Below are 26,703 nucleotides of genomic sequence, written 5' to 3'. Positions count from 1 at the left end.
CTTCCGGTCTGTGTGACTCAGTACCGGAAAGAGCCGAGATTTTCCTCACTCGAAGGCCAATTTTCCACATGGCCGATTTTTGGCACAGGTGTAGAAGTACGTCCGATTTTTCTTTTTTTAGTGGCCTGACTGTGCACAAAAAAAGTTGCATGTTTCGCCAGCATAACCTGTCATTTTTGAGCGGCGCAGGTTGTCCTTGTGCTCTGTGGGTGGAGCTTTAGGTCTGCGCCAAAAACTGAGGTTGCCAGGGTAACGAGGCACACTCTGAAGGGCTGTGGCTGCAAAGTGAAACATCCACGATGCAGCAAGGCATGAGCAATTGTAGAGCCCCCCGGGGCCGCTGCTATCCCGCCCCACCCCCCCTCCGGGGCCGCTGCTATCACGCCCCTCACCCCCCCGGGGCCGCTGCTGTCCCGCCCCCCCCCCCCCCCCCCCCCCCCAGGGACCGCTCCTATCCAGCTTCGAAAGTGTTATGTATCCCACAATCCCTTGGGAGCACCTGTATATAAGGAGGCTTCACAGGCTGGAGAGACACTAAGACGACTCTAAGCTGGGTGGCAGTGTGAGCTGTGAGGAGGATGCTAAGAGGCTGCAGGGTGACTTGGACAGGTTAGGTGTGTGGGCAAATGCATGGCAGATGCAGTATAATGTGGATAAATGTGAGGTTATCCACTTTGGTGGCAAAAACAGGAAGACAAAATATTATCTGAATGGCGGCAGATTAGGAAAAGGGGAGGTGCAACGAGACCTGGGTGTCATGGTACACCAGTCATTGAAAGTAGGCATGCAGGTACAGCAGGCGGTGAAGAAGGCAAATGGCATGTTGGCCTTCATAGCTAGGGAATTTGAGTATAGGAGCAGGGAGGTCTTACTGCAGCTGTACAGGGCCTTGGTGAGGCCACACCTGGAATATTGTGTTCAGTTTTGGTCTCCTAATCTGAGGAAGGACATTCTTGCTATTGAGGGAGTACAGCGAAGGTTCACCAGACTGATTCCTGGGATGGCAGGACTGACATATGAGGAGAGACTGGATCGACTCGGCCTTTATTCACTGGAGTTTGGAAGACTGAGAGCGGATCTCATAGAAACATAAAATTCTGACGGGACTGGACAGGTTAGAGGCAGGAAGAATGTTCCTGTTGCTGGGGAGTTCACAGCCTAAGAATAAGAGCTAAGCCATTTAGGACCAAAATGAGGAGAAACTTTTTCACTCAGAGTGGTTAACCTGTGGAATTCTCTACCGCAGAAAGTTGTTGGGGCCAGTTCGTTAGATATATTCAAAAGGGAGTTAGATGTGGCCCTTATGGTCAAAGGGATCGGGGGCATGGAGAGAAAACAGGAAAGGGGTACTGAGGTTGAATGATCAGCCATGATCTTATTGAATGATGGTTCAGGCTCAAAGGGCCGAATGGCTTGCTCCTGCACCTAATTTCTATGTTTCTATAACACTCTGAGATCTGTAATAAAGGACTATGGTCACACTTACTTTGAGCTTGCAGTATTTAGTCTGACTCTTAATCCAAGACATAACAACTGGCAACGAGATACAGATGACGAACCCCAACACAACGATGCAGAGAACCGTGGGCATCCTGGAGAAATTTTCGGAGGAAGATGATTGGGAAACCTTCGTGGAGTGACTCGACCAATACTTCGTGGCCAATGAGCTGGAAGGAGAAGTGAACGCGGCCAAAAGAAGGGTGATCCTCCTCACCGTTTGCGGGGCACCAACGTCTGACCTCATGAAAAATCTGCTCCCTCCAGCAAAACCCACAGACAAGTCGTACGATGAGTTGTGCACACTGGTCCGGGAACATCTAAATCTGAAGGAAAGCGTTCTGATAGCGAGTTCGACACATGCAAGAGGTCTGAAGGCCAGGAAGTGGCGAGCTAAGGCGCTTTGCAAGACATTGCGAATTTGAAGGTCACTTGGAGCATATGCTCAGGGACTTCTTTGTCCTTGGCATTGGCCATGAAGTAATACTTCGAAAACTTTTGACTGTAGAGACCCCAACCTTCAGGAAAGGCATAGCGATAGCCCAGGTGTTTATCACCACCAGTGACAATACCAAACAAATTTCCCAGCACACTAGTGCTGCTGCAAGTACTGTGAACAAAGTAATGTTGTTTACGAATCGAAATATACATGGCAGGACTTAAGCGCTTGTAGCTGCATGTCCGTGGATGACTCAGAGTCCGCCATCAAGGATGGTGAATACAAGGCAATTAACACCTTGTTGGTGCTGCGGGGGTGATCATCGATTCCATTCATGCCGCTTCAAAGGGTACGTTTGCAAGGGCTGTGAAACAATGGGACACCTCCAATGTATGTGCAGGCGAGCTGCAAACTCTGCTAATCCTGCAAACCACAATATTGCAGAGGAGGACAAATCCACGGTGGATCATGACGAACCAGAGCCTCAGACCGAGGAGGCAGAGGTATATGGAGTGCACACATTTACCGTAAAGTGTCCCCCGATATTGCTGAAGGTTGAATTAAATGGACTCCCGGTGTCCATGGAGCTGGACACGGGCGCAAGCCAGTCCGTTACGAGCAAAAAGACTTTCGGATAAGTTGTGGTGCAGCAAGGCTTCAAGACCAGTCCTGACACCCATTCGTACCAAACTTAGAACGTATACAAAGGAACTGATTCCCGTAATTGGCAGTGCCACCGTGAAGGTCTCCTATGATGGAGCAGTGCACGATTTACCACTGGGTGGTACCGGGTGATGGCCCCACGTTGTTCGTCAGGAGCAGGCTGGGAAAGATATGCTGGAACTGGGATGATGTCCGAGTGCTTTCGTCCGTCGACGACACCCCAGGTCCTAAGCAAGTTCCCCTCGCTGTTCGAACCAGGCATCGGGAAGTTCCAAGGAGCAAAAATGCAGATCCATTTGATTCCGGTGGCGCAACCCATCCATCATAAGGCCAGAGCGGTAGCTTGCCCGATGAGAGAGAGGGTGGAGATCGAGCTGGACAGGCTGCAACGAGAGGGCATCATTTCGCCGATCGAATTCAGTGAGTGGGCCAGTCTGATTGTTCCAGTCCTCAAGGGAGACGGCACCGTCAGAATCTGTGGTGATTACGAAATAACTATCAATTGTTTCTCACTGCAGGATCAATACCCACTACCAAAGGCAGACGACCTATTTGCGACACTGGCGGGAGGGAAAACGTTCACTAAGCTGGACTTGACCTCGGTCTACATGACGCAGGAGCTGGAGGAATCATCGAAAGGCCTCACCTGCATCAACACGCACAAAGGTCTCTTCATTTACAACAGATGCCCGTTTGGGATTCGATCGGCCGCGGCGATATTCCAGAGGAACATGGAAAGCTTGCTGAAGTCGGTCCTGCGCACCGTGGTCTTCCAGGACGACATCTTGATTACAGGTCAGGACACCGTCGAGCACCTGCAGAACCTGGAGGAGGTTCTTGGTCGGCTTAATCGTGTGGGGCTCAGGCTAAAACACTCGAAGTGCGTTTTCCTGGCACCTGAAATGGAGTTCCTGGGGAGAAGAATCGCGGCGGATGGCATCAGGCCCACCAAATCAAAGACTGAGGCAATCAAAAACACACCAAGACCACAGAACGTGACGGAGCTGCGGTCATTTCTAGGACTCCTGAACTACTTTGGTAACTTCTTACCAGGTCTTAGCACATTGTTAGAACCCCTGCACTCTTTACTGCGTAAAGGAGATGAATGGGTATGGGGTAAAAACCAAGAAAATGCCTTTGAGAAAGCTAGGAAGCTGTTATGTTCAAACAAATTGCTTGTGTTGTACAATCCATATAATCGTTTGGTACTAGCATGTGATGTGTCGTCGGGTGTGTATTGCAACAAGCTAATGAATTTGGGAAATTGTAACCGGTTGCTTATGCATCCAGAAGTCTGTCTAAGGCCGAGAGGGCCTACAGTATGATCGAAAAAGAAGCGTTAGCGTATGTTTATGGGGTAAAGAAAATGCATCAATATCTGTTCGGGCTCAAATTTGAATTGGAAACCGACCATAAGTCGTTTATATCCCTCTTTTCTGAAAATAAAAAGATAAGTACGAATGCATCGGCCCGCATCCAGAGATGGGCGTTCACGTTGTCCTCATACAACTACACCATCCGCCACAGGCCAGGCACAGAAAACTGTGCCGATGCTCTCAGTCGGCCACCATTGCCCACCACCGGGTTGGAGATGGCACAGCCCCCAGATTTAGTTATGGTAATGGAAGCATTCGAGAGTGAGCAATCACCTGTTACCGCCCGACAGATTAGAACCTGGACGAGCCAGGAGCCCTTACTGTCCTTAGTCAAAAATGGTGTGCTCCACGGGAGTTGGTCTAGTGTCCCGTTAGAGATGCAGGAAGAAATAAAGCTGTACCAGCGGCGCAAAGATGAAATGTCCATACAGGCAGACTGCTTCCTGTGGGTAATCGGGTAGTGGTGCTGAAAAAGGGCAGAGACACTTTCATCAGTGATCTCCACAGTACCACCCAGGCATTGTAATGATGAAAGCGATAGCCAGATCCCACGCGTGGTGACCCGGTATCGATGCAGACTTGGAGTCCTGTGTACACAAATGTAATACATGTTCCCAGTTAAGCACTGCACCCAGGGAGGCGCCACTAAGTTTACGCTCTTGGCCCTCCAAACCATGGTCTAGGGTTCATGTCTTGTATGCAGGCCCATTCTTAGGAAAAATGTTTTTTGGGGTTGTCGATACGTACTCCAAGTCGGCAAGCACGTCCACTGCCACCGTTGAAAGCCTACGGGCCATGTTTGCTATGCACAGCCTGCCTGATGTCCTCGTAAGTGACAATGAGCCGTGCTTTAACAGTGCCTAATTCAAGGAATTCATGACCCGCAATGGGGTCAAACATGTCATGTCTGACCCGTTTAAGCCAGCATCCAATGGTCAGGCAGAATGACCATTTCAAACAATCAAGCAGCAAGGGTAACTAAAGGCTCATTGCAGACTCGCCTATCCCAAGTCCTGCATAGTTACCGCATGAGAACCCACTCGCTCACCGGGGTCCCTCCCGCTGAACTGCTCATGAAAAGGGCACTTAAAACAAGGCTCTCGTTAGCCAACCTGATCTACACGAACAGGTAGAGAACAGGTGGCTTCAACAGAATACATATCATGATCGCGCAAATGTGTCACGTGAAATTGAAGTAAATGATCCTTTATTTGTGTTGAACTATGGACAAGGTCCCAAGTGGATTGCTGGCACTGTTTTGGCCAAAGAGGGCAGTAGGGTGTTTGGGGTCAAACTCGCAAATGGACTCACCTGCAGAAAAGACTTGGACCAAACCAAACTCAGATTCACGGACTATCCAGAACAACCCACAATAGACTCTACCTTTTTCGACCCTCCAACACACACACAAGTAGCAACCGACCCAGCGGTTGACCACGAAGCAGAACCCATCACCCCTAGCAGTCCAGCAAGGCCAGCTGCACAGCAGCCCAGTGAAGGCCCAACAAACGACTCACCAACACCAGCATTTGCACCAAGACGATCAACCAGGGAAAGAAAGGCCCTAGATCGACTCACATTGTAAACAGTCACACTATTCAGGGGTATTCAACATTCAGGAAGGATAGACAGAAAGGAAAAGGAGGTGGGGTAGCGTTGCTGGTTAAAGAGGAAATTAACGCAATACTAAGGAAGGACATTAGCTTGGATGATGTGGAATCTGTATGGGTGGAGCTGCGGAATACCAAAGGGCAGAAAACGCTCGTGGGAGTTGTGTACAGACCACCAAACAGTAGTAGTGAGGTTGGGGACAGTATCAAACAAGAAATTAGGGATGCGTGCAATAAAGGTACAGCAGTTATCATGGGCGACTTTAATCTACATGTAGAGTGGGCTAACCAAACTGGTAGCAATACGGTGGAGGGGGATTTCCTGGAGTGTATTCGGGATGGTTTTCTAGACCAATATGTCGAGGAACCAACTAGAGGGCTGGCCATCCTCGACTGGGTGATGTGTAATGAGAAAGGACTAATTAGCAATCTTGTTGTGCGAGGCCCCTTGGGGAAGAGTGACCATAATATGGTAGAATTCTTTATTAAGATGGAGAGTGACACAGTTAATTCAGAGACTAGGGTCCTGAACTTAAGGAAAGGTAACTTCGACGGTATGAGCTGTGAATTGGCTAGGATAGACTGGCAAATGATACTTAAAGGGTTGACGGTGGATAGGCAATGGCAAACATTTAACACTGTCTGGTGTAAAAATAAAACTGGGACGGTGGCTCAACCGTGGCTAACAAGGGAAATTAAGGATAGTGTTAAATCCAAGGAAGAGGCATATATAAATTGGCCAGAAAAAGCAGCAAACCTGAGGACTGGGAGAAATTTAGAATTCAGCAGAGGAGGACAAAGGGTTTAATTGGGAGGGGGAAAATAGAGTATGAGAGGAAGCTTGCTGGGAACGTAAAAACTGACTGCAAAAGCTTCTTTAGATATGTGAAGCGGAAAAGATTAGTGAAGACAAAGGTAGGTCTCTTGCAGTCAGTTTCAGGTGAATTTATAATGGGGAACAAAGAAATGACAGACCAATTGAACAAATACTTTGGTTCTGTCTTCACGAAGGAAGACACAAATAACCTTCCGGAAATACTAGGGGACCGAGGATCTTGTGAGAAGGAGGAACTGAAGGAAATCCTTATTAGGCGGGAAATTGTGTTAGGGAAATTGATGGGATTGAAGGCCGATAAATCCCCGGGGCCTGACAGTCTGCATCACACAGTACTTACGGAAGTGGCCCGAGAAATAGCGGATCCATTTGTGATCATTTTCCTACAGTCTATTGACTCTGGATCAGTTCCTCTGGACTAGAGGGTAGCTAATGTAACACCACTATTTAAAAAAGGAGGGAGAGAGAAAACGGGTAATTATAGACCGGTTAGCCTGACATCAGTCGTGAGGAAAATGTTGGAATCAATTATTAAAGATGAACTAGCAGCGCATTTGGAAAGCAGTGACAGGATCGGACCAAGTCAACATGGATTTATGAAAGGGAAATCATGCTTGACAAATCTTTTAGAATTTTTTGAGGATGTAACTAGTAGAGTGGACAAGGGAGAACCAGTGGATGTGGTGTATTTGGACTTTCAAAAGGCTTTTGACAACGTCCCACACAAGAGATTGGTGTGCAAAATTAAAGCACATGGTATTGGGGGTAATGTACTGTCGTGGATAGAGAACTGGTTGGCAGACAGGAAGCAGAGAGTCGGGATAAACGGATCCTTTTCAGAATGGCAGGCAGTGACTCGTAGGGTGCCGCAGAGCTCAGTGCTGGGACCCCAGCTATTTACAATATACATTAATGATTTAGATTAAGGAATTGAGTGTAATATCTCCAAGTTTGCAGATGACACTAAACTGGGTGGCGGTATGAGCTGTGAGGAGGATGCTAAGAGGCTGCAGGGTGACTTGGATAGGTTAGGTGAGTGGGCAAATGCATGGCAGATGCAGTATAATGTGGATAAATGTGAGATTATCTATCCACTTTGGTGGCAAAAACAAGAAGGCAGAATATTATCTGAATGGCGGCAGATTAGGAAAAGGGGAGGTGCAACGAGACCTGGGTGTCATGGTGCATCAGTCGTTGGAAGTTGGCATGCAGGTACAGCAGGCTGTGAAGAAGACACATGGCATGTTGGCCTTCATAGCTAGGGGATTTGAGTATAGGAGCAGGGAGGTCTTATTGCAGTTGTACAGGGCCTTAGTGAGGCCTCACCTGGAATATTGTATTCAGTTTTGGTCTCCTAACCTGAGGAAGGACGTTCTTGCTATTGAGGGAGTGCAACGAAGGTTCACCAGACTGATTCCCGGGATGGCAGGTCTGACCTATGAGGAGCGACTGGATCGACTGGGCTTGTATTCGCTGGAGTTTAGAAGGATGAGCAGGGATCTCATAGAAACTTATAAAATTCTGATGGGACTGGACAGGTTAGATGCAGGAAGAATGTTCCCGATGTTGGGGAAGTCCAGAACCAGGGAACACAGTCTAAGGATAAGGAGTTATCCATTTAGGACTGAGATGACGAGAAACTTCTTTACTCAGAGTTGTTAACTTGTGGAATTCCCTGCCGCAGTGAGTTGTTGATGCCAGTTCATTGGATATATTCAAGAGGAAGTTAGATGTGGCCCTTACGGCTAAAGGGATCAAGAGGTATGGAGAGAAAGCAGGAAAGGGATACTGAGGTGAAAGATCAGTTATGATTTTATTTAATGGTGGTGCAGACTCAAAGGGCTGAATGGTGTACTCCTGCACCTATTTTCTATGCTTACTATTGACTTTGTGGCGGGGGGGGCGGCGGGGGTGTTATGTATGTAAACGTGTAATTACCATGGCTAACCACCAGGGCTTATTCCCTGGAGTCCCAAGGGATCCCACAATCCCGTATATAAGGAGGCGTCACAGGTTGGAGAGACACTCTGAGATCTGTAATAAAGGACTTCGGTCACCGCTTACTTTGAGTTTGCAGTATCTGGTCGGACTCTTTATCCAAGACATAACAGAAAGGCCCCCCCCCCCCCCGATGCCGTGGAACTTGATCTTTGGTGCCGATTTTCTTATGTTAGTTAAGTTTTTCAGAATGGTGCATTGTGTTTTTGAAAAATTCCTACTTGGCCAAACTCGCTTACGTGGCCAGAAATGGTGCTGCCAGTGACGTCAAAAAATCAGGAACTTAAAAAAATCGGATGCAAGTAGCTTACGATGGTGCAGAAACTTTGGCGAAACTTGCAGATTTTAGTTTGCTCCAAAAAAAACGCCGCAGAATGGTGACGAAAGTTGAGCCCTATGTCTATTAAAATATTTACAATGTTTGTTACACCAACTAAAATAGTGTTGAAACAGAACATTGGCAATGTTTCTATACTGCACACAGCCTCATGGTGACTTCTATTTCAGTAACATTGGAGGATTAATATGTTTAAGAATTTTTTTCTTGTAATTCTATATTAATGTCTGTCTTATTTCTGATTGGAACAGGCAGGAGCAAACTTTTACAGAACCACTGGCTTGGGTTCGCTGCCACAAGGCCTCTTTAATGGCGTTCCCTTTAATATCGAGGAGTTGGACCCTGAGGAGTTGGAAACCATTATCCTTCAAAAGATAATGGATGCAGCAGGATATTTTCAGAAGGCAGTTTTCATGGTATGCTTTATATTGTGGTGTGTAACAGATCTGATCGTTTGAGATTTTAATATAATTTTTCCTATAAATATAATTGGAGGTGAGTTTACTGATTTTGAGTTGACCTAGTATTAGAAGTTGAATATATTACAAGAATGATATTGCAATTAACAGCAGTTGTTCTCACACAAACGGACCGAGCTCAGTACCTCTGCTGGACTCCATGGACCCACACTGCATGTTTTATGCTAAATTCCACTTTGGTCAATTGTAATGCATTTAAATCACTTTTGAAAAGTTTCTGAAGTCAACAAGAAAATGGTCCGACTGAACACAAACAAATTTCCGCTTCTAAACCTGAAAGGGAGATTATACTAGGCAGCTTCTAGATGTCCAAAGTAGGTAAGGTGTGGGGGTCTGATGACGTTTGTCCCAGGGTTCTTAAGGAATTGGCTCGAGAGTGTGACGGCTGGCGTCATTGCAGTGCCTCCGCAAGGCTGAGGGCTACGTGGATTCAGGAGGAGGTCACCCCACAACCCGAGCTTGTGCAGGCAGGAGGTGCGGACATCCCTTGAACAATGTTCCCATTAATCTGCGGGGCCCATTTAAAGTACCGCACGGCCACACAGGGCCAGCAGTGTGTGAGGTCAGAGTGCAACACGGCCTCACAGGAGGTCAGCACAGCAGGGCCACACACGGCCACGGCAACACAGGGCCAGCAGTGTGGGAGGTCAGAGTGCAACACGGCCACACAGGGTCAGCACAGCGCGAGTACACACAGGTGGCCAGAGCACAGCAGGGCCACACACGGCCAGCTGTGCAGCTTGAAGGGAACGTTGCCTGAGTGCACCTTGAGGGCGATGGTGCCTCTGGGGAGTACAGCCAGAGCCAAGTCCACGGCACCAGGGCTGGCTGAGCTGTACTGGGGGAAGGAGGAAGATCGGGTAAGCAATAGCAGTAGGGGATTCGATAGTCAGGGGAACAGACAGGCGTTTCTGTGGCACAGCAGTGACTCCAGGATGGTATGTTACTTCCCTGGTGCCAGCGTCAAGAATGTCACTGAGCGGCTGCAGAACATTCTGAGGGGAGAGGGTGAACAGCCAGAGGTTGTGGTCTATATTGGTATCAACAACATAGGTGGAAAGAGGGATGAGGTCCTGCTGGCAGATTTTAGGGAGCCAGGAAAGAGATTAATAAGCAGGAGCTCAAAGGTAGTAATCTCCAGATTACTCCCGGTGCAACGTGCTCGTGAGTACAGAAATAGGAGGATAGAGCAGATGCATGTGTGGCTGGAGAGATGGTGCAAGTGGGAGGGCTTTAGATTCCTGGGATATTGGGGGAGGTGGGACCTGTATAAGCCGGGCGGGTTGCACCTCAACAGAGCCAGGACCAATATCGTCACCAAGTTTGCTCGTGCTGTGGGGGAGGGTTTAAGCTAGTTTGGCAGGGGGATGGGAACTTGAGCATAGATTCAGAAAATTTGTAAACATGTTTGGAAGGCAGATAAAACAAAGGCTAGAAAATAGATGACAAGAGAGTTTGACAAAGCTTAATGGTATTTACTTCACTGTAAGGAGTAAGGGAAATAAGGTAGATGAGCTGAGAACACAGATAGACACGTGGGATTATGATATAGAAACATAGAAACATAGAAAATAGGTGCAGGAGTAGGCCATTCGGCCCTTCTAGCCTGCACCGCCATTCAATGAGTTCATGGCTGAACATTCAACTTCAGTACCCCATTCCTGCTTTCTCGCCATACCCCTTGATCCCCCCAGTAGTAAGGACCTCATCTAACTCCTTTTTGAATATATTTAGTGAATTGGCCTCAACAACTTTCTGTGGTAGAGAATTCCACAGGTTCACCACTCTCTGGGTGAAGAAGTTCCTCCGCATCTCGATCCTAAATGGCTTACCCTTTATCCTTAGACTGTGACCTCTGGTTCTGGACTTCCCCAACATTGAGAACATTCTTCCTGCATCTAACCTGTCTAACCCCGTCAGAATTTTAAATGTTTCTATGAGGTCCCCTCTCATTCTTCTGAACTCCAGTGAATACAAGCCCAGTTGATCCAGTCTTTCTTGATAGGTCAGTCCCGCCATCCCGGGAATCAGTCTGGTGAACCTTCGCTGCACTCCCTCAATAGCAAGAATGTCCTTCCTCAGGTTAGGAGACCAAAACTGTACACAATACTCCAGGTGTGGCCTCACCAATGCCCTGTACAACTGTAGCAACACCTCCCTGCCCTGTACTCACATCCCCTTGCTATGAAGGCCAACATGCCATTTGCTTTCTTAACCGCCTGCTGCACCTGCATGCCAACCTTCAATGACTGATGTACCACGACACCCAGGTCTCTTTGCACCTCCCCTTTTCCTAATCTGTCACCATTCAGATAATAGTCTGTCTCTCTGTTTTTACCACCAAAGTGGATAACCTCACATTTATCCACATTATACTTCATCTGCCATGCATTTGCCCACTCACCTAACCTATCCAAGTCACTCTGCAGCCTCATAGCATCTTCCTCGCAGCTCACACTGCCACCCAACTTAGTGTCATCTGCAAATTTGGAGATACTACATTTAATCCCCTCATCTAAATCATTAATGTACAGTGTAAACAGCTGGGGCCCCAGCACAGAACCTTGCGGTACCCCACTAGTCACTGCCTGCCATTCTGAAAAGTACCCATTTACTCCTACTCTTTGCTTCCTGTCTGACAACCAGTTCTCAATCCATGTCAGCACACTACCCCCAATCCCATGTGCTCTAACTTTGCACATCAATCTCTTGTGTGGGACCTTGTCGAAAGCCTTCTGAAAGTCCAAATATACCACATCAACTGGTTCTCCCTTGTCCACTCTACTGAAAACATCCTCAAAAAATTCCAGAAGATTTGTCAAGCATGATTTCCCTTTCACAAATCCATGCTGACTTGGACCTATCATGTCACCTCTTTCCAAATGCACTGCTATGACATCCTTAATAATTGATTCCATCATTTTACCCACTACCGATGTCAGGCTGACCGGTCTATAATTCCCTGTTTTCTCTCCCTCCTTTTTTAAAAAGTGGGGTTACATTGGCTACCCTCCACTCTATAGGAACTGATCCAGAGTCAATGGAATGTTGGAAAATGACTGTCAATGCATCCACTATTTCCAAGGCCACCTCCTTAAGTACTCTGGGATGCAGTCCATCAGGTCCTGGGGATTTATCGGCCTTCAATCCCATCAATTTCCCCAACACAATTTCCCGACTAATAAGGATTTCCCTCAGTTCCTCCTCCTTACTAGACCCCACGACCCCTTTTATAACCGGAAGGTTGTTTGTGTCCTCCTTCGTGAATACCGAACCAAAGTACTTGTTCAATTGGTCCGCCATTTCTTTGTTCCCCGTTATGACTTCCCCTGATTCTGACTGCAGGGGACCTACGTTTGTCTTTACTAACCTTTTTCTCTTTACATATCTATAGAAAGTTTTGCAATCCGTCTTAATGTTCCCTGCAAGCTTCTTCTCATACTCCATTTTCCCTGCCCTAATCAAACCCTTTGTCCTCCTCTGCTGAGTTCTAAATTTCTCCCAGTCCCCAGGTTCGCTGCTATTTCTGGCCAATTTGTATGCCACTTCCTTGGCTTTAATACTATCCCTGATTTCCCTTGATAGCCACGGTTGAGCCACCTTCCCTTTTTTATTTTTATGCCAGACAGGAATGTACAATTGTTGTAGTTCATCCATGCGGTCTCTAAATGTCTGCCATTGCCCATCCACAGTCAACCCCTTAAGTATCATTCGCCAATCCATCCCAGCCAATTCACGCCTCATACCTTCAAAGTTAGCCTTCTTTAAGTTCTGGACCATGGTCTCTGAATTAACTGTTTCATTCTCCATCCTAATGCAGAATTCCACCATATTATGGTCACTCTTCCCCAAGGGGCCTCGCACAACGAGATTGCTAATTAATCCTCTCTCATTACATAACACCCAGTCTAAGATGGCCTCCCCCCTAGTTGGTTCCTCGACATATTGGTCTAAAAAACCATCCCTTATGCACTCCAGGAAATCCTCCTCCACCGTATTGCTTCCAGTTTGGTTAGCCCAATCTATGTGCATATTAAAGTCACCCATTATAACTGCTGCACCTTTATTACATGCACCCCTAATTTCCTGTTTGATGCCCTCCCGAACATCACTACTACTGTTTGGAGGTCTGTACACAACTCCCACTAACGTTTTTTGCCCTTTGGTGTTCTGTAGTTCTACCCATATAGATTCCACATCATCCAAGCTAATGTCCTTCCTAACTATTGCCTTAATCTCCTCCTTAACCAGCAATGCTACCCCACCTCCTTTTCCTTTTATTCTATCCTTCCTGAATGTTGAATACCCCTGGATGTTGAGTTCCCAGCCCTGATCATCCTGGAGCCACGTCTCCGTAATCCCAATCACATCATATTTGTTAACATCTATTTGCACAGTTAATTCATCCACCTTATTGCGGATACTCCTTGCATTAAGACACAAAGCCTTTAGGCTTGTTTTTTTTAACACCCTCTGTCCTTTTAGAATTTTGCTGTACAAAGGTCCTTTTTGTTCTTTGCCTTGGGTTTCTCTGCCCTCCACTTTTCCTCATCTCCTTTCTGTCTTTTGCTTTTACTAAATCATGGCTTAAAGAAGGGCAGGTATGGCAGCTCAACATTCCTGGATACAGGGTTTTCAGACGGGATAGAGAGCAGTAAAAAAGGACGGGAGTGTCTCTATTGAGGAACGAAACAATTACTGCTGTCTGGGGAGAAAGTCGAAGGATCATCAAATGAAGCCATATGGGTTAAACTGAAGCACAAAAAAGTGGCGATCAAACCCCCAAATAGAGGGCTCCATTTCCTTCGGGGGGCAGGAACCCGAATTTATCGCAAGGGACGAGACTTCTGCGTGCTTCCCGCGTGTTACCGCCCACAAACAGGTCTGTACCCCAATCGAACAAATCATTTAATTGGAGCAGAAAGTTCTGCTTGCTCACAAGTGATGTAAAATCAAAGAAGGCTCCGTTTGTCCCAGCAAGCAATGGGACATAACCACGCGCATATTCCTAAAACGTTTTCGCACTCTCTGCTTGAACCTGAATGAAAGGGAATAAATGCTTCAATTGTTAATTCCAGGATTGAAGCTGATTCTTCATTTTCGCCCTTAGTCGGTAAAACTTGGGTGGGAGGGCTCATGAAATGCTGTATGTCTTCTAAGAATATATGAATTTAAAGTGGATTGTTGCCTATTTGGTGGCTAGATCCATTTGTCTCATATTATGGGTGAATATTTCTTTGCCAACCAGTTAGATTGCATTGTTTTAATAATTACGGAATAATAACTCCCTAATGCCCATTGCAAACCCTGAGTCACAGCAGCCTAATTATGAAATCTGATTACAGGGTCAATTAAATGAACATATGGACGTGGTAGATTTCCTGATGGATCAGCCCAATGTCGTCCTCCGCATCAATCCTGCAATTACGAACACTGAAAGAAAATACCTCGACCTTACTTCTAAGGCAGGTACTGTAATTATGTGATTTTCCTATTTTACAAGTTGTTTATGGAGGAAACTGTTTCATTAGTCAGGAAATTGTGTGCGGGGAAATTGATGGGATTGAAGGCCAATAAATCCCCGGGGCCTGATAGTCTGCATCCCAGAGTATTTAAGGAAGTGGCCCTAGAAATAGTGGATGCATTGGTAATCATTTTCCAACAGTCTATAGACTGTGGATCAGTTCCTATGGACTGGAGGGTAGCTAATGTAACACTTTTTAAGAAAGAAGGGAGAGAGAAAACGGGGAATTATAGACCGGTTAGTCTGACATCGGTCGTGGGGAAAATGCTGGAATCAATTATTAAAGATGAAATAGCAGCGCATTTGGAAAGCAGTGACAGGATCGGTCCAAGTCAGCATGGATTTATGAAAGGGAAATCATGTTGGACAAATCTTCTAGAATTTTTTGAGGATGTAACTAGTAGAGTGGACAAGGGAGAACCAGTGGATGTGGTGTATTTGGACTTTCAAAAGGCTTTTGACAAGGTCCCACACAAGAGATTAGTGTGCAAAATTAAAGCACATGGTATTGGGGGCAATGTATTGACGTGGATAGAGAACTGGTTGGCAGACAGGAAGCAAAGAGTAGGAATAAACGAGTCCTTTTCAGAATGGCAGGCAGTGACTAGTAGGGTGCCGCAGGGTTCAGTGCTGGGATCCCAGCTATTTACAATATACATTAATGATTTGGACGAAAGAATTGAATGTAATATCTCCAAGTTTGCAGGTGACACTAAGCTGGGTGGCAGTGTGAGCTGTGAGGAGGTTGCTAAGAGGCTGCAGGGTGACTTGGACAGGTTAGGTGAGTGGGCAAATGCATGGTAGATACAGTATAATGTAGATAAATGTGAGGCTATATACTTTGGTGGCAAAAACATGAAGGCAGAATATTATCTGAATGGTAACAGATTACGAAAAGGGGAGGTGCAACGAGACCTGGGTGTCATGGTACATCAGTCATTGAAAGTTGGCATGCAGGTACAGCAGGCGGTGAAGAAGACAAATGGTATGTTCGCCTTCATAGCGAGTTGATTTGAATATAGGAACAGGGAGGTCTTACTGCAGTTGTACAGGGCCTTGGTGAGGCCTCACCTTGAATATTGTGTACAATTTTGGTCTCCTAATCTGAGGAAGGACATTCTTGCCATTGAGGGAGTGCAGCGAAGGTTCACCAGACTGATTCCCGGGATGGCAGGACTGACATATGAAGAAAGACTGGATCGACTAGGCTTATATTCACTGGAATTTAGAAGAATGACAGGGGATCTCATAGAAACATATAAAATTCTGACAGGACTGGACAGGTTAGATGCAGGAAGAATGTTCCCGATGTTGGGGCAGACCAGAACCAGGGGTCACAGTCTAAGGATAAGGGGTAAGCCATTTAGGACCGAGATGAGGAGAAACTTCTTCACTCAGAGAATTGTGAACCTGTGGAATTCTCTACCACAGAAAGTTGTTGAGGCCAGTTCATTAGATATATTCAAAAAGGGAGTTAGATGTGGCCCTTCGGGCTAAAGGGATCAAGGGGTATGGAGAGAAAGCAGGAATGGGGTACTGAGCTGAATGATCAGCCATGATCTTATTGAATGGTGGTGCAGACTCGAAGGGCTGAATGGCCTACTCCTGCAACTATTTTCTATGTTTCTATATTGAATCCAAAGATGGATTTTCTTTAATCTCCTATCCTGTATTTTTAGCTTTGAGTGACTGGAGTGACTTTCACACATATTCCTTCCTGGATTCTCGAGACAAGAGTGCAGTAATTGCTGACCACATGAAATACCTCACACGGAAAGGTACGTGTCATTGTGCTTTCTATTTGTGAGGGCGTTCATGCACGTTTCCGATCTATTGATTATTATTGATTACTATGATTTAATGCCTTTTCCCCCCATTGCCTATAGCTGGAAATAAGCATTTCACATTTCACTGCTGAACACCAAGAATTTATGTTAATTTGTTGTTTGTAAGTATATAAGTTGAAGGAAGAAATTTAAATCTTGGAGAAAGCACATGAGCAAGCTTTTTCATGGTAAACCATTGAACAACATCTACATATGTTGCAGGGTATGCCACAGCAGATTCGTCAAGTTGTACAATGTGAACAAATGCCTGGATTCTGATTGCAGAATTAGAGGACCTAAGCAAGCTCATCGATTCTTTCCCAATCAGTAGTGGATATGAGGAATCGATTATTTGCAAAATAAATGAATGTTCTGCTAATTAACTCAATGTTTAGTCAGTGCTTGAAGATTTACAGGGGTCGGTGATGAAGGACTGTGTGGAAAGCAGAAGCTCACATGTCATCGCAATGTGGATGAGTGGTCAGATTGGGAGTGTAGAGGAATATTAGGAAGTTTTGGTTGCGGATTGGGGACTCCTTTCAAATAGCTTTATCTTCTTGGAAGCTTAAGTGTGCTTGATTGCTGCTCTCAAAAGATGAAGAGGGTTGAGTTCAGTTCATAATCAAGCGTATTAGTCTGTGGAAGGTATTCTTTGTGCTTCAATCTACCCTGACCAGGAGCTTTCTCATGTCACAGTACCTCATCTCTCTTTTGCATGAATTGCCCTGACCCAATTTGTTCCCATTCCTCCATTCCTTGCAGAATGTTAAAGACCTCCATCAGGTCACCCCTCAGCCTTTTTTCTAGAGAAAAGAGAGCCAGCCTGTTCATCCTTTCCTGATATGTAAACCCTCGCATTTCTGGCATCATCCTTGTAAATCTTTGCTCCCTCTTCAGTGCCTCGATCCTGTTTATAATATGGCGACCAGAACTATACGCAGCACTCCAAGTGTGGTCTAACCAAGGTTCGATACCGGTTTAACATAACTTCCCTACTTTTCAACTCTATCCCTCTAGAAATAAACCAGAGTGCTTGGTTTTCTTTTTATGGCCTCGTTAGCATGTGCCGCAACTTTGTGATTTGTGTATTTATACTCCGAGATCGCTTTGTTCCTCTACCCCACCCAGACTTGCACCCTCCAAGTAATAAGTGATCTCCCTATACTTCCTACCAAAATGTAACACCTCACGTTTACCTGTGTTCAACTTCACTTGCCAATTATATGCCCATTCTGCAAGTTTATTATGTCCGCCTGTAATTTGTTGCAGTCCTCTGTATTAACTATCCCCCAATTTGGTGTCATAGGGGGAGTGTTTGCTAGTGCTGTTGGGGAGGGGTTAAACTAATATGGCAGGGGGATGGGAACCTGTGCAGGGAGACAGAGGGAATAGAATGGGGGCAGAAGCAAAAGATAGAAAGAAGAATAGTAAAAGTGGAGGGCAGAGAAACCCAAGGCAAAAATCAAAAGGGACCACATTACAGCAAAATTCTAAAGGGGCAAAGTGTGTCAAAAAGACAAGCCTGAAGGCTCTCTGCCTCAATGCAAGGAGTATTCGTAATAAGGTGGACGAATTCACTGCGCAGGTAGCAATTAACGAATATGATATAATTGGCATCACGGAGACATGACCAAGGCTGGGAACTCAACATCCAGGGGTATTCAACATTTAGGAAGGATAGACAGAAAGGAAAAGGAGGTGGGGTAGCATTGCTGGTTAAAGAGGAAATTAACGCAATACTAAGGAAGGACATTAGCTTGGAGGATGTGGAATCTGTATGGGTGGAGCTGCGGAATACCAAAGGGCAGAAAACACTAGTGGGAGTTGTGTACAGACCACCAAACAGTAGTAGAGAGGTTGGGGTAAGCATCAAACAAGAAATTAGGGATGCGTGCAATTAAGGTACAGCAGTTATCATGGGTGACTTTAATCTACATATAGAGTGGGCTAACCAAACTGCTCGCAATACAGTGGAGGAGGATTTCCTGGAGTGTATTAGGGATGGTTTTCTCTACCAACATGTCGACCAACTAGAGTGCTGACCGTCCTAGACTGGGTGTTGTGTAATGAGAAAGGACTAATTAGCAATCTTGTTGTGTGAGGCCCCTTGTGGAAGAGTGACCATAATATGATAGAATTCTTTATTAAGATAGAGAGTGACACAGTTAATTCAGAGACTAGGGTCCTGAACTTAAGGAAAGGTAACTTCGACGGTACGAGACGTGAATTGGCTAGAATAGACTGGCGAATGATACTTAAAGGGTTGACGGTGGATAGGCAATGGCAAACATTTAAAGATCACATACCTTCAACAATTGTACATCCCTGTCTGGAGTAAAAATAAAACGTGGAAGTTGGCTCAACCGTGGCTAACAAGGGAAATTAAGGATAGTGTTAATTCCAAGGAAGAGGCATATAAATTGGCCAGAAAAAGCAGCAAACCTGAGGACTGTGAGAAATTTAGAATTCAGCAGAGGAGGACATAGGGTTTAATTAGGAGGGGGAAAATAGAGTATGAGAGGAAGCTTGCTGGGAACATAAAAACTGACTGCAAAATGTTCTGTTGATATGTGAAGAGAAAAAGATTAGTGAAGACAAACGTAGGTCCCTTGCAGTCAGAATCAAGTGAATTTATAATGGGTAACAAAGAAATGGCAGGCCAGTTGAACAAATACTTGGTTCTGTCTTCACGAAGGAAGACACAAATAACCTTCCGGAAATACTAGGGGACCGAGGGTCTAGTGAGAAGGAGGATCTGAAGGAAATCCTTATTAGGCGGAAAATTGTGTTCGGGAAATTGATGGGATTGAAGGCCAATAAATCCCCGACCCTGATAGTCTGCATCTCAGAGTACTTAAGAAAGTGGCCCTAGAAATAGCGGATGCATTGGTGATCATTTTCCAACAATCTATCGACTCTGGATCAGTTCCTATGGATTGGAGGGTAGCTAATGTAACGCCACTTTTTAAAAAAGGAGGGAGAGAGAAAATGGGTAATTATGGACCGGTTAGCCTGACATCAGTAGTGGGGAAAATGTTGGAATCAATTATTAAAGATGAAATAGCAGCGCATTTGGAAAGCAGTGACAGGATCGGTCCAAGTCAGCATGGATTTATGAAGGGGAAATCATGCTTGACAAATCTTCTAGAATTTTTTGAGGATGTAACTAGTAGAGTGGACAAGGGAGAACCAGTGGATGTGATGTATTTGGACTTTCAAAAGGCTTTTGACAAGGTCCCACACAAGAGATTAGTGTGCAAAATTAAAGCACATGGTATTGGGGGCAATGTACTGACGTGGATAGAGAACTGGTTGGCAGACAGGAAGTAGAGAGTCGGGATAAACGGGTCCTTTTCAGAATGGCAGGCAGTGACTAGTGGGGTGCTGCTGGGCTCACTGCTGGGACCCCAGCTATTTACAATATACATTAATGGTTTAGATGAAGGAATTGAGTGTAATATCTCCAAATTTACAGCCTCGGGTTCAAAGGGCTCAAATTTCCCCAGGAGTTGCCCCGCTTTTTTTGGAGCAAGTGGCTTTTTTTTGGAGTAACTTAAAAATCACAAATTTCCCTATTTAACTTGCTCCAGTTTAAGTCAGTTAGTTCGTTTTTTTTAGTTTAATTTTTTTTCCCCAAAAGGTTGCGTTACCAGCCACTTACGCCTGTTTTGGCCAGAGAAGCAAATTTGGCCAGCTAAAAGTTACTGCAAACTAACTTAGGCCAGTGTATGTGGTCACTTTTGTCGGCACAGAAAACCCTTACCGACATTTAAGAAATCAGCGCAGGTAGCCAGAGATGGCGGGGGGGGGGGGTGGTGGTTGGGGGTTGGGGGGGAAGGTGAATTAGAGGATTCTAAAGCACTAAACACCTTCACAACATCATCACAAATAAATGAAAGATAAATCAGCTCCTGAAAATAGATCAGTCCTATCTTGCCGACTGCAGAACGCACCGGCGGACCCTCCGGCCAGGGCTAGTGGCGGCAGGCGCACATGACTGTAGGGGTGAGGGATATTTATTTTTACAGTTGTTCCTAAATGTTATGTGGTGGTAATGAAACATGATTCAGTTTTAACGCAAAATATCTTTTATTGGAAAGTTGACAGTGTACTTCAACAACAACAACAGCAATGAAAGGCTGCACCCATCTCCCACCTACTTCTTGGGTAATGTGCACTTCCTCATCGGGTCGGTGATGATGGTGGGGAGGGTTGGGGGCCCGGCTTGGGGATTGCAGTGGGAGTGGCATTTGATTGTCAGGCCTGTGTGCCCTTATTGCAGCAGCTAGCTCCCTCGTGGCCTCTGCCATCGTTTGCACTCCCTCTGACATGCCCGCCCTCAGTTCCCGTCTCAGTGTTGATATTTCTCCCGACAGTGTCGCTGCCTCATCACGCACCCCACTGACGGCGGCCACAAGTGATTGGGTGAGGGCGTTGGTCTCCTCACCCAATTACATAACCTGATTAACATCTGATGAAGGCTGCATCTGAAGACAGACTGGTTGGCTTCTCCTTCCCCTCACCGTGAGTCTGCCTAGTGGCACCCTTCCAGTGCGAGGCGCAGGCTGGGATGGTGGGGCCCTGGGTGTTCCAACCTGCATTCCACCACCACCACTGGGACTCGCAACCTCGGAAGGTGTGAAACCATGGAATGTCGTAGCAGAGCTCATGGAGGTGTCTGGCAAAGTGATGCCCTGTACCATGGACTGATCCATATCACAGTCAGCATTCTCCCATGAACGCATATCCATGGACCCCCTCCTTCCCCCCAGCCGCCTTAGACTGGAGCGCATGCATCTGGATCTTCTGGTGGATCTTCAAGATGTTCAGGATTGTCGTCTTCTGCAAAATACAACAGATCAGCCAAATGGTTAGCAGCACAGGAGGGGACAGGATGGGTGGCATGAGTAGTCTGATGCGTAGCAGGCCAGTCAGCAGGTTGATTTGAAGGGCGATGATGCATTATAATGACTCGCCCTCACCCTCGCGTGTGGGTCCAGCTTGTGCAGAGCTGATTCTTTTTCTGCCGGTGTGACTCAGCAAGGCAGCAACCCTCTGTTCCAGGGGTGATAGTTGGTGCAGATTGGGCGGCCCCCCTCCTGTTCTTCGTCTTTCCCTTTTGTTGTGGGCCAATTTCTTCTGCAAAGATGAAAATATAACTTTTGACACATGGTGCGCTTCTGATGGATGGGACGTATACAGATGGTCACAGTTACAATTACAATTCCATTTAAAGATGAAGATGTTACTTTCACTCACTACTTGACCAACGTCCTGCCATTTCTTTCTGCACTGGCTTCCAGTTGTTGCGGAATAGACCCCTGCGGAGCATTCTTCTGCAACTAGGTTCCAGCGTCTCCTCATTTCTTTGGGTGGAACTTTTGTGGGACCACTCTTGCAGATATCCAGCTCCAGCCATCTGTCCTCAATGACAGTGACTAATTTCTCCACCTCCTCATGTTTTTGTTGCACGCTCTTGCGTCATTGGTGTATTGGATTTACACTCAGGTAACTTGAAAACACACAGTCCTGACCTTGCATGTACCTATGCAGCACTCCTTTCCACTCCCTCAGCCACCCAAAAATCACCATTCACACCTTACCTTCCAATATGGCCCACTGCCAATGCTGCGTTGAGCAAGCTCCGCCCCCTGCCCCTTGCGCTGAGCGAGCAAGGCCCAAGCTCCGCCCCCTGCCCCGTGCGCTGAGCGAGCAAGGCCCAAGCTCCGCCCCCTGCCCCGTGCGCTGAGCGAGCAAGGCCCAAGCTCCGCCCCCCTGCCCCGTGCGCTGAGCGAGCAAGGCCCAAGCTCCGCCCCCTGCCCCGTGCGCTGAGCGAGCAAGGCCCAAGCTCCGCCCCGTGCGCTGAGCGAGCAAGGCCCAAGCTCCGCCCCCTGCCCCGTGCGCTGAGCGAGCAAGGCCCAAGCTCCGCCCCCTGCAGGTTTTGCTGCACCACGCCACGGGACCACAGGGATCCAGGAGCGACCAAATTAGGACGGCCATTTTTCGGCGCGCTTTCCCCCCCACAAAGTCGGCGTATCACAGGTAAGTACGCCGTTCTAAGTGGGTGGGGAAATTTGGACCCTGAAAGAGGTGGCTGCAGAGATATTGGATGCATTGGTTTTGATCTTCTAAATTTGCTAGATTCTGAAACAGTCCCAGTGGATTGGAAGGTAGTAATTGTAACCCCGCTATTCAAGAAAGGATCGGGGAGAGAAAACAGGGAACTGTTTTAGCCTGACATCAGTCGTCGGAGAAAATGCTGGAATCCATTATTAAGGAAGTGATATCAGGGCACTTAGAAAATCAAAACATGATTATCAGAGTCAACATGGTTTTATGAAGGGGAAATCGTTTATTAGAATTTTTTGTGGATGTAACTAACTGTAGACAAAGGGGAACCAGTGGATGTAGTATATTTGGATTTACAAAAGGCATTCGATAAGGTGCCATGTAAGAGGTTATACACAAGATAGGGGCTCATGGGTTTGCAGGTAATGTATTGGCATGGATCGAGGATTGGTTAATGGACAGAAATCAGAGAGTAGGGATAAACTGGTCTTGTTCAGGTTGGCAGGCTGCAACTAGTGGGGTGCTGCAAGGATCCGTGCTGGAGCCTCAGCTATTTACAGTCTATATTAATGACCCAGATGAAGGGACCGAGTCCAAGTTTGTTAACAATACAAAGCTGGGGGGCAGCAGGAGGAGGATGACAATGAGCTGTGAGGAGAACAGAATCTGCAAAGGGATATAGATAGACTGAGTGAGTGGGCAGTAAGATGGCAGATGGAGTATAATGTAGGGAAATGTGAGGTTATGCACTTTGGTAGAGATTTGTGTGTCCTTGTGCGAGAAACACAGAAAGCGAGCATGCAGGTACAGCAAGCAATAAGGAAGGCAAATGGCATGTTGTCCTTTATTGCACAGGGATTGGTGTATAAGAGTAAAGAAGTCTTGCTACAATTGTACAGGGACTTGTTGAGACCACACCTGGAGTACAGTGCACAGTTTTGGTCTCCTGATCCAAGGAAGGATATACTTACCTTGGAGGTGGTGCAACGGAGGTTCACTAGACTGGGATGAGAGATTGTGTAGATTGGGCCCATACTCTCTGGCGTTTAGAAGAATGAGAGGTGTTCTCATTGAAACATATAAGATACTGAGGGGTATTGACAGGGTAGATGCTGAGAGGATGTTTGCTCTGGCTGGGGAGTCTAGAACCAGGGGGCACAGTCTCATCCTCTCCCCCGCCATCCCCTCCCCCCCCCATGCTCCCCTCCCCCGTGCTCCCCCCCTCCTCCCCCGTGCTCCCCCCTCGCCCCCCCCCCCCCGTGCTCCTCCCTCCCCCCCCCCGTGCTCCCCCCTCGCCCTCCCCGTGCTCCTCCCTCCCCCCCCCGTGCTCCTCCCTCCCTCCCCCGTGCTCCCCCCTCGCCCTCCCCGTGCTCCTCCCTCCCCCCCCCGTGCTCCCCCCCCCCCCCGTGCTCCCCCCTCGACCCCCCCCTTGCTCCTCCCTCCCCCCCCTGTGCTCCCCCTCGCCCCAGTGCTCCCCCCGCCCCCCCCCGTGCCCCCCATGCTCTCTCTCCGCCCGTGCTCCGCACGCTCTCTCCCCCCCCCCACGCTACCCTCTCCCCCTCCCCCACGCTCTCTCCCCCCCACGCTCTCTCCCCCTCCCCCACGCTCCCCTCTCCCCCTCCCCCACGCTCTCTCCCCCCCACGCTCTCTCCCCCTCCCCCACGTTCCCCTCTCCCCCTCCCCCATGCTCCCCTCTCCCCCTCCCCCACGCTCTCTCCCCCCCCACGCTCTCTCCCCCTCCCCCACGCTCCCCTCTCCCCCTCCCCCACGCTCTCTCCCCCCCACGCTCTCTCCCCCTCCCCCACGCTCCCCTCTCCCCCTCCCCCACGCTCCCCTCTCCCCCTCCCCCATGCTCCCCTCTCCCCCTCCCCCACGCTCTCTCCCCCCCCACGCTCTCTCCCCCTCCCCCACGCTCCCCTCTCCCCCTCCCCCACGCTCTCTCCCCCCCACTCTCTCTCCCCCTCCCCCACGCTCCCCTCTCCCCCTCCCCCACGCTCCCCTCTCCCCCTCCCCCATGCTCCCCTCTCCCCCTCCCCCACGCTCTCTCCCCCCCACGCTCTCTCCCCCTCCCCCACGCTCCCCTCTCCCCCTCCCCCACGCTCTCTCCCCCCCACGCTCTCTCCCCCTCCCCCACGCTCCCCTCTCCCCCTCCCCCACGCTCCCCTCTCCCCCTCCCCCATGCTCCCCTCTCCCCCTCCCCCACGCTCTCTCCCCCCCACGCTCTCTCCCCCTCCCCCACGCTCCCCTCTCCCTCTCCCCCTCCCCCACGCTCTCTCCCCCCCCACGCTCTCTCCCCCTCCCCCACGCTCCCCTCTCCCCCTCCCCCACGCTCCCCTCTCCCCCTCCCCCACGCTCTCTCCCCCCCCACGCTCTCTCCCCCTCCCCCACGCTCCCCTCTCCCCCTCCCCCACGCTCTCTCCCCCCCCACGCTCTCTCCCCCTCCCCCACGCTCCCCTCTCCCCCTCCCCCACGCTCTCTCCCCCCCCACGCTCTCTCCCCCTCCCCCACGCTCCCCTCTCCCCCTCCCCCACGCTCTCTCCCCCCCCACGCTCTCTCCCCCTCCCCCACGCTCCCCTCTCTCCCCCCCCACGCTCTCTCCGCCCCCCCTACGCTCTCTCCCCCCCCCACGCTCTCTTCCACCCCCCACGCTCTCTCCCCCCACGCTCTCTCCCCCTCCCCCACGCTCTCTCCCTCCCCACGCTCTCTCCCCCCCCCCACGGCCCGCCCCCACGGCCCGCCCCCACATTCTCCCCCCACGCTCTCCTCCCCCCCCCACGCTCCACCCCCACGCGCTCCACCCCCCACGCTCTTCCCTTCCCCCCCCACGCTCTTCCCTTCCCCCCCCCCACGCTCTTCCCTTCCCCCCCCCCCATGCTCTCTTTCCCCCCCCCCACACTCTCTTCCCCCCCCACGCTCTCTTCCCCCCCCCACGCTCTCTTCCCCCCCCCACGCTCTCTTCCCCCCCCCCACGCTCTCTTCCCCCCCCCACGCTCTCTTCCCCCCCCCACGCTCTCTTCCCCCCCCCACGCTCTCTTCCCCCCCCCCCACACTCTCTTCCCCCCCCCCACACTCTCTTCCCCCCCCCCACGCTCTCTTCCCCCCCCCACGCTCTCTTCCCCCCCCCACGCTCTCTTCCCCCCCCCACGCTCTCTTCCCCCCCCCCACACTCTCTTCCCCCCCCCACGCTCTCTTCCCCCCCCCCACGCTCTCTTCCCCCCCCCCACGCTCTCTTCCCCCCCCCCACGCTCTCTTCCCCCCCCCACGCTCTCTTCCCCCCCCCCACACTCTCTTCCCCCCCCCACGCTCTCTTCCCCCCCCACGCTCTCTTCCCCCCCCACGCTCTCTTCCCCCCCCCCCACACTCTCTTCCCCCCCACGCTCTCTTCCCCCCCCCACGCTCTCTTCCCCCCCCCCGCTCTCTTCCCCCCCCCACGCTCTCTTCCCCCCCCCACACTCTCTTCCCCCCCCACGCTCTCTTCCCCCCCCCCACACTCTCTTCCCCCCCCACGCTCTCTTCCCCCCCCCACGCTCTCTTCCCCCCCCCCGCTCTCTTCCCCCCCCCACGCTCTCTTCCCCCCCCACACTCTCTTCCCCCCCCCACGCTCTCTTCCCCCCCCCCACGCTCTCTTCCCTCCCCCACGCTCTCTTTCCCCCCCGCCCCACGCATCTCTTCTACCCCCCACCGCGCTCTCCCTCCCCCCCCCACGCTCTCTTCCCCCCCCCCACACTCTCTTCCCCCCCCCACGCTCTCTTTCCCCCCCCCCACGCTCTCTTCCCTCCCCACGCTCTCTTTCCCCCCCCCCCACGCTCTCTCCCCCCCCATCGCGTCCTCTCCCCCCCCACGCTCTCTCCCCCCCCCCCCACGCTCTCTTCCCCCCCCCACGCTCTCTCCCCCCCATCCCACGCTCTCTTCCCCCCCCCACGCTCTCTTCCCCCCCCACGCTCTTTCCCCCCCCCACGCTCTTTCCCCCCCCCACGCTCTCTCCCCCCCCCCCACGCTCTCTCCCCCCCCCCACGCTCTCTTCCCCCCCCCACGCTCTCTCCCCCCCCA

At 49.6% G+C, this 26,703-nt stretch overlaps 2 protein-coding genes across 6 annotated transcripts in view; one reads left to right on the top strand and one right to left on the bottom strand.

Annotated features, from left to right (window-relative positions):
- LOC139274744 (UDP-glucose:glycoprotein glucosyltransferase 2-like) overlaps positions 1-16,518 on the top strand; it is a 164,106-nt gene extending 147,588 nt beyond the window's left edge. The window contains exons 18-20 of the mRNA XM_070891431.1: positions 9,011-9,171; positions 14,580-14,699; positions 16,438-16,518. Coding sequence (XP_070747532.1) covers positions 9,011-9,171; positions 14,580-14,699; positions 16,438-16,443 — 287 coding nt within the window. The 3' untranslated portion in view covers positions 16,444-16,518. The remainder of the gene's footprint in view (positions 1-9,010; positions 9,172-14,579; positions 14,700-16,437) is intronic.
- Positions 1-26,703, bottom strand: part of LOC139274997 (uncharacterized) — a 288,146-nt gene that overhangs the window by 202,100 nt on the left and 59,343 nt on the right. The window lies entirely within an intron of this gene.

Source organism: Pristiophorus japonicus, chromosome 10 (assembly GCF_044704955.1).
Source record: "Pristiophorus japonicus isolate sPriJap1 chromosome 10, sPriJap1.hap1, whole genome shotgun sequence".
Taxonomy (NCBI): Eukaryota; Metazoa; Chordata; class Chondrichthyes; family Pristiophoridae; genus Pristiophorus; species Pristiophorus japonicus.
The sequence above is the reverse complement of the archived record's forward strand: the minus strand, read 5'-3'. Positions and strand labels throughout refer to the sequence as shown.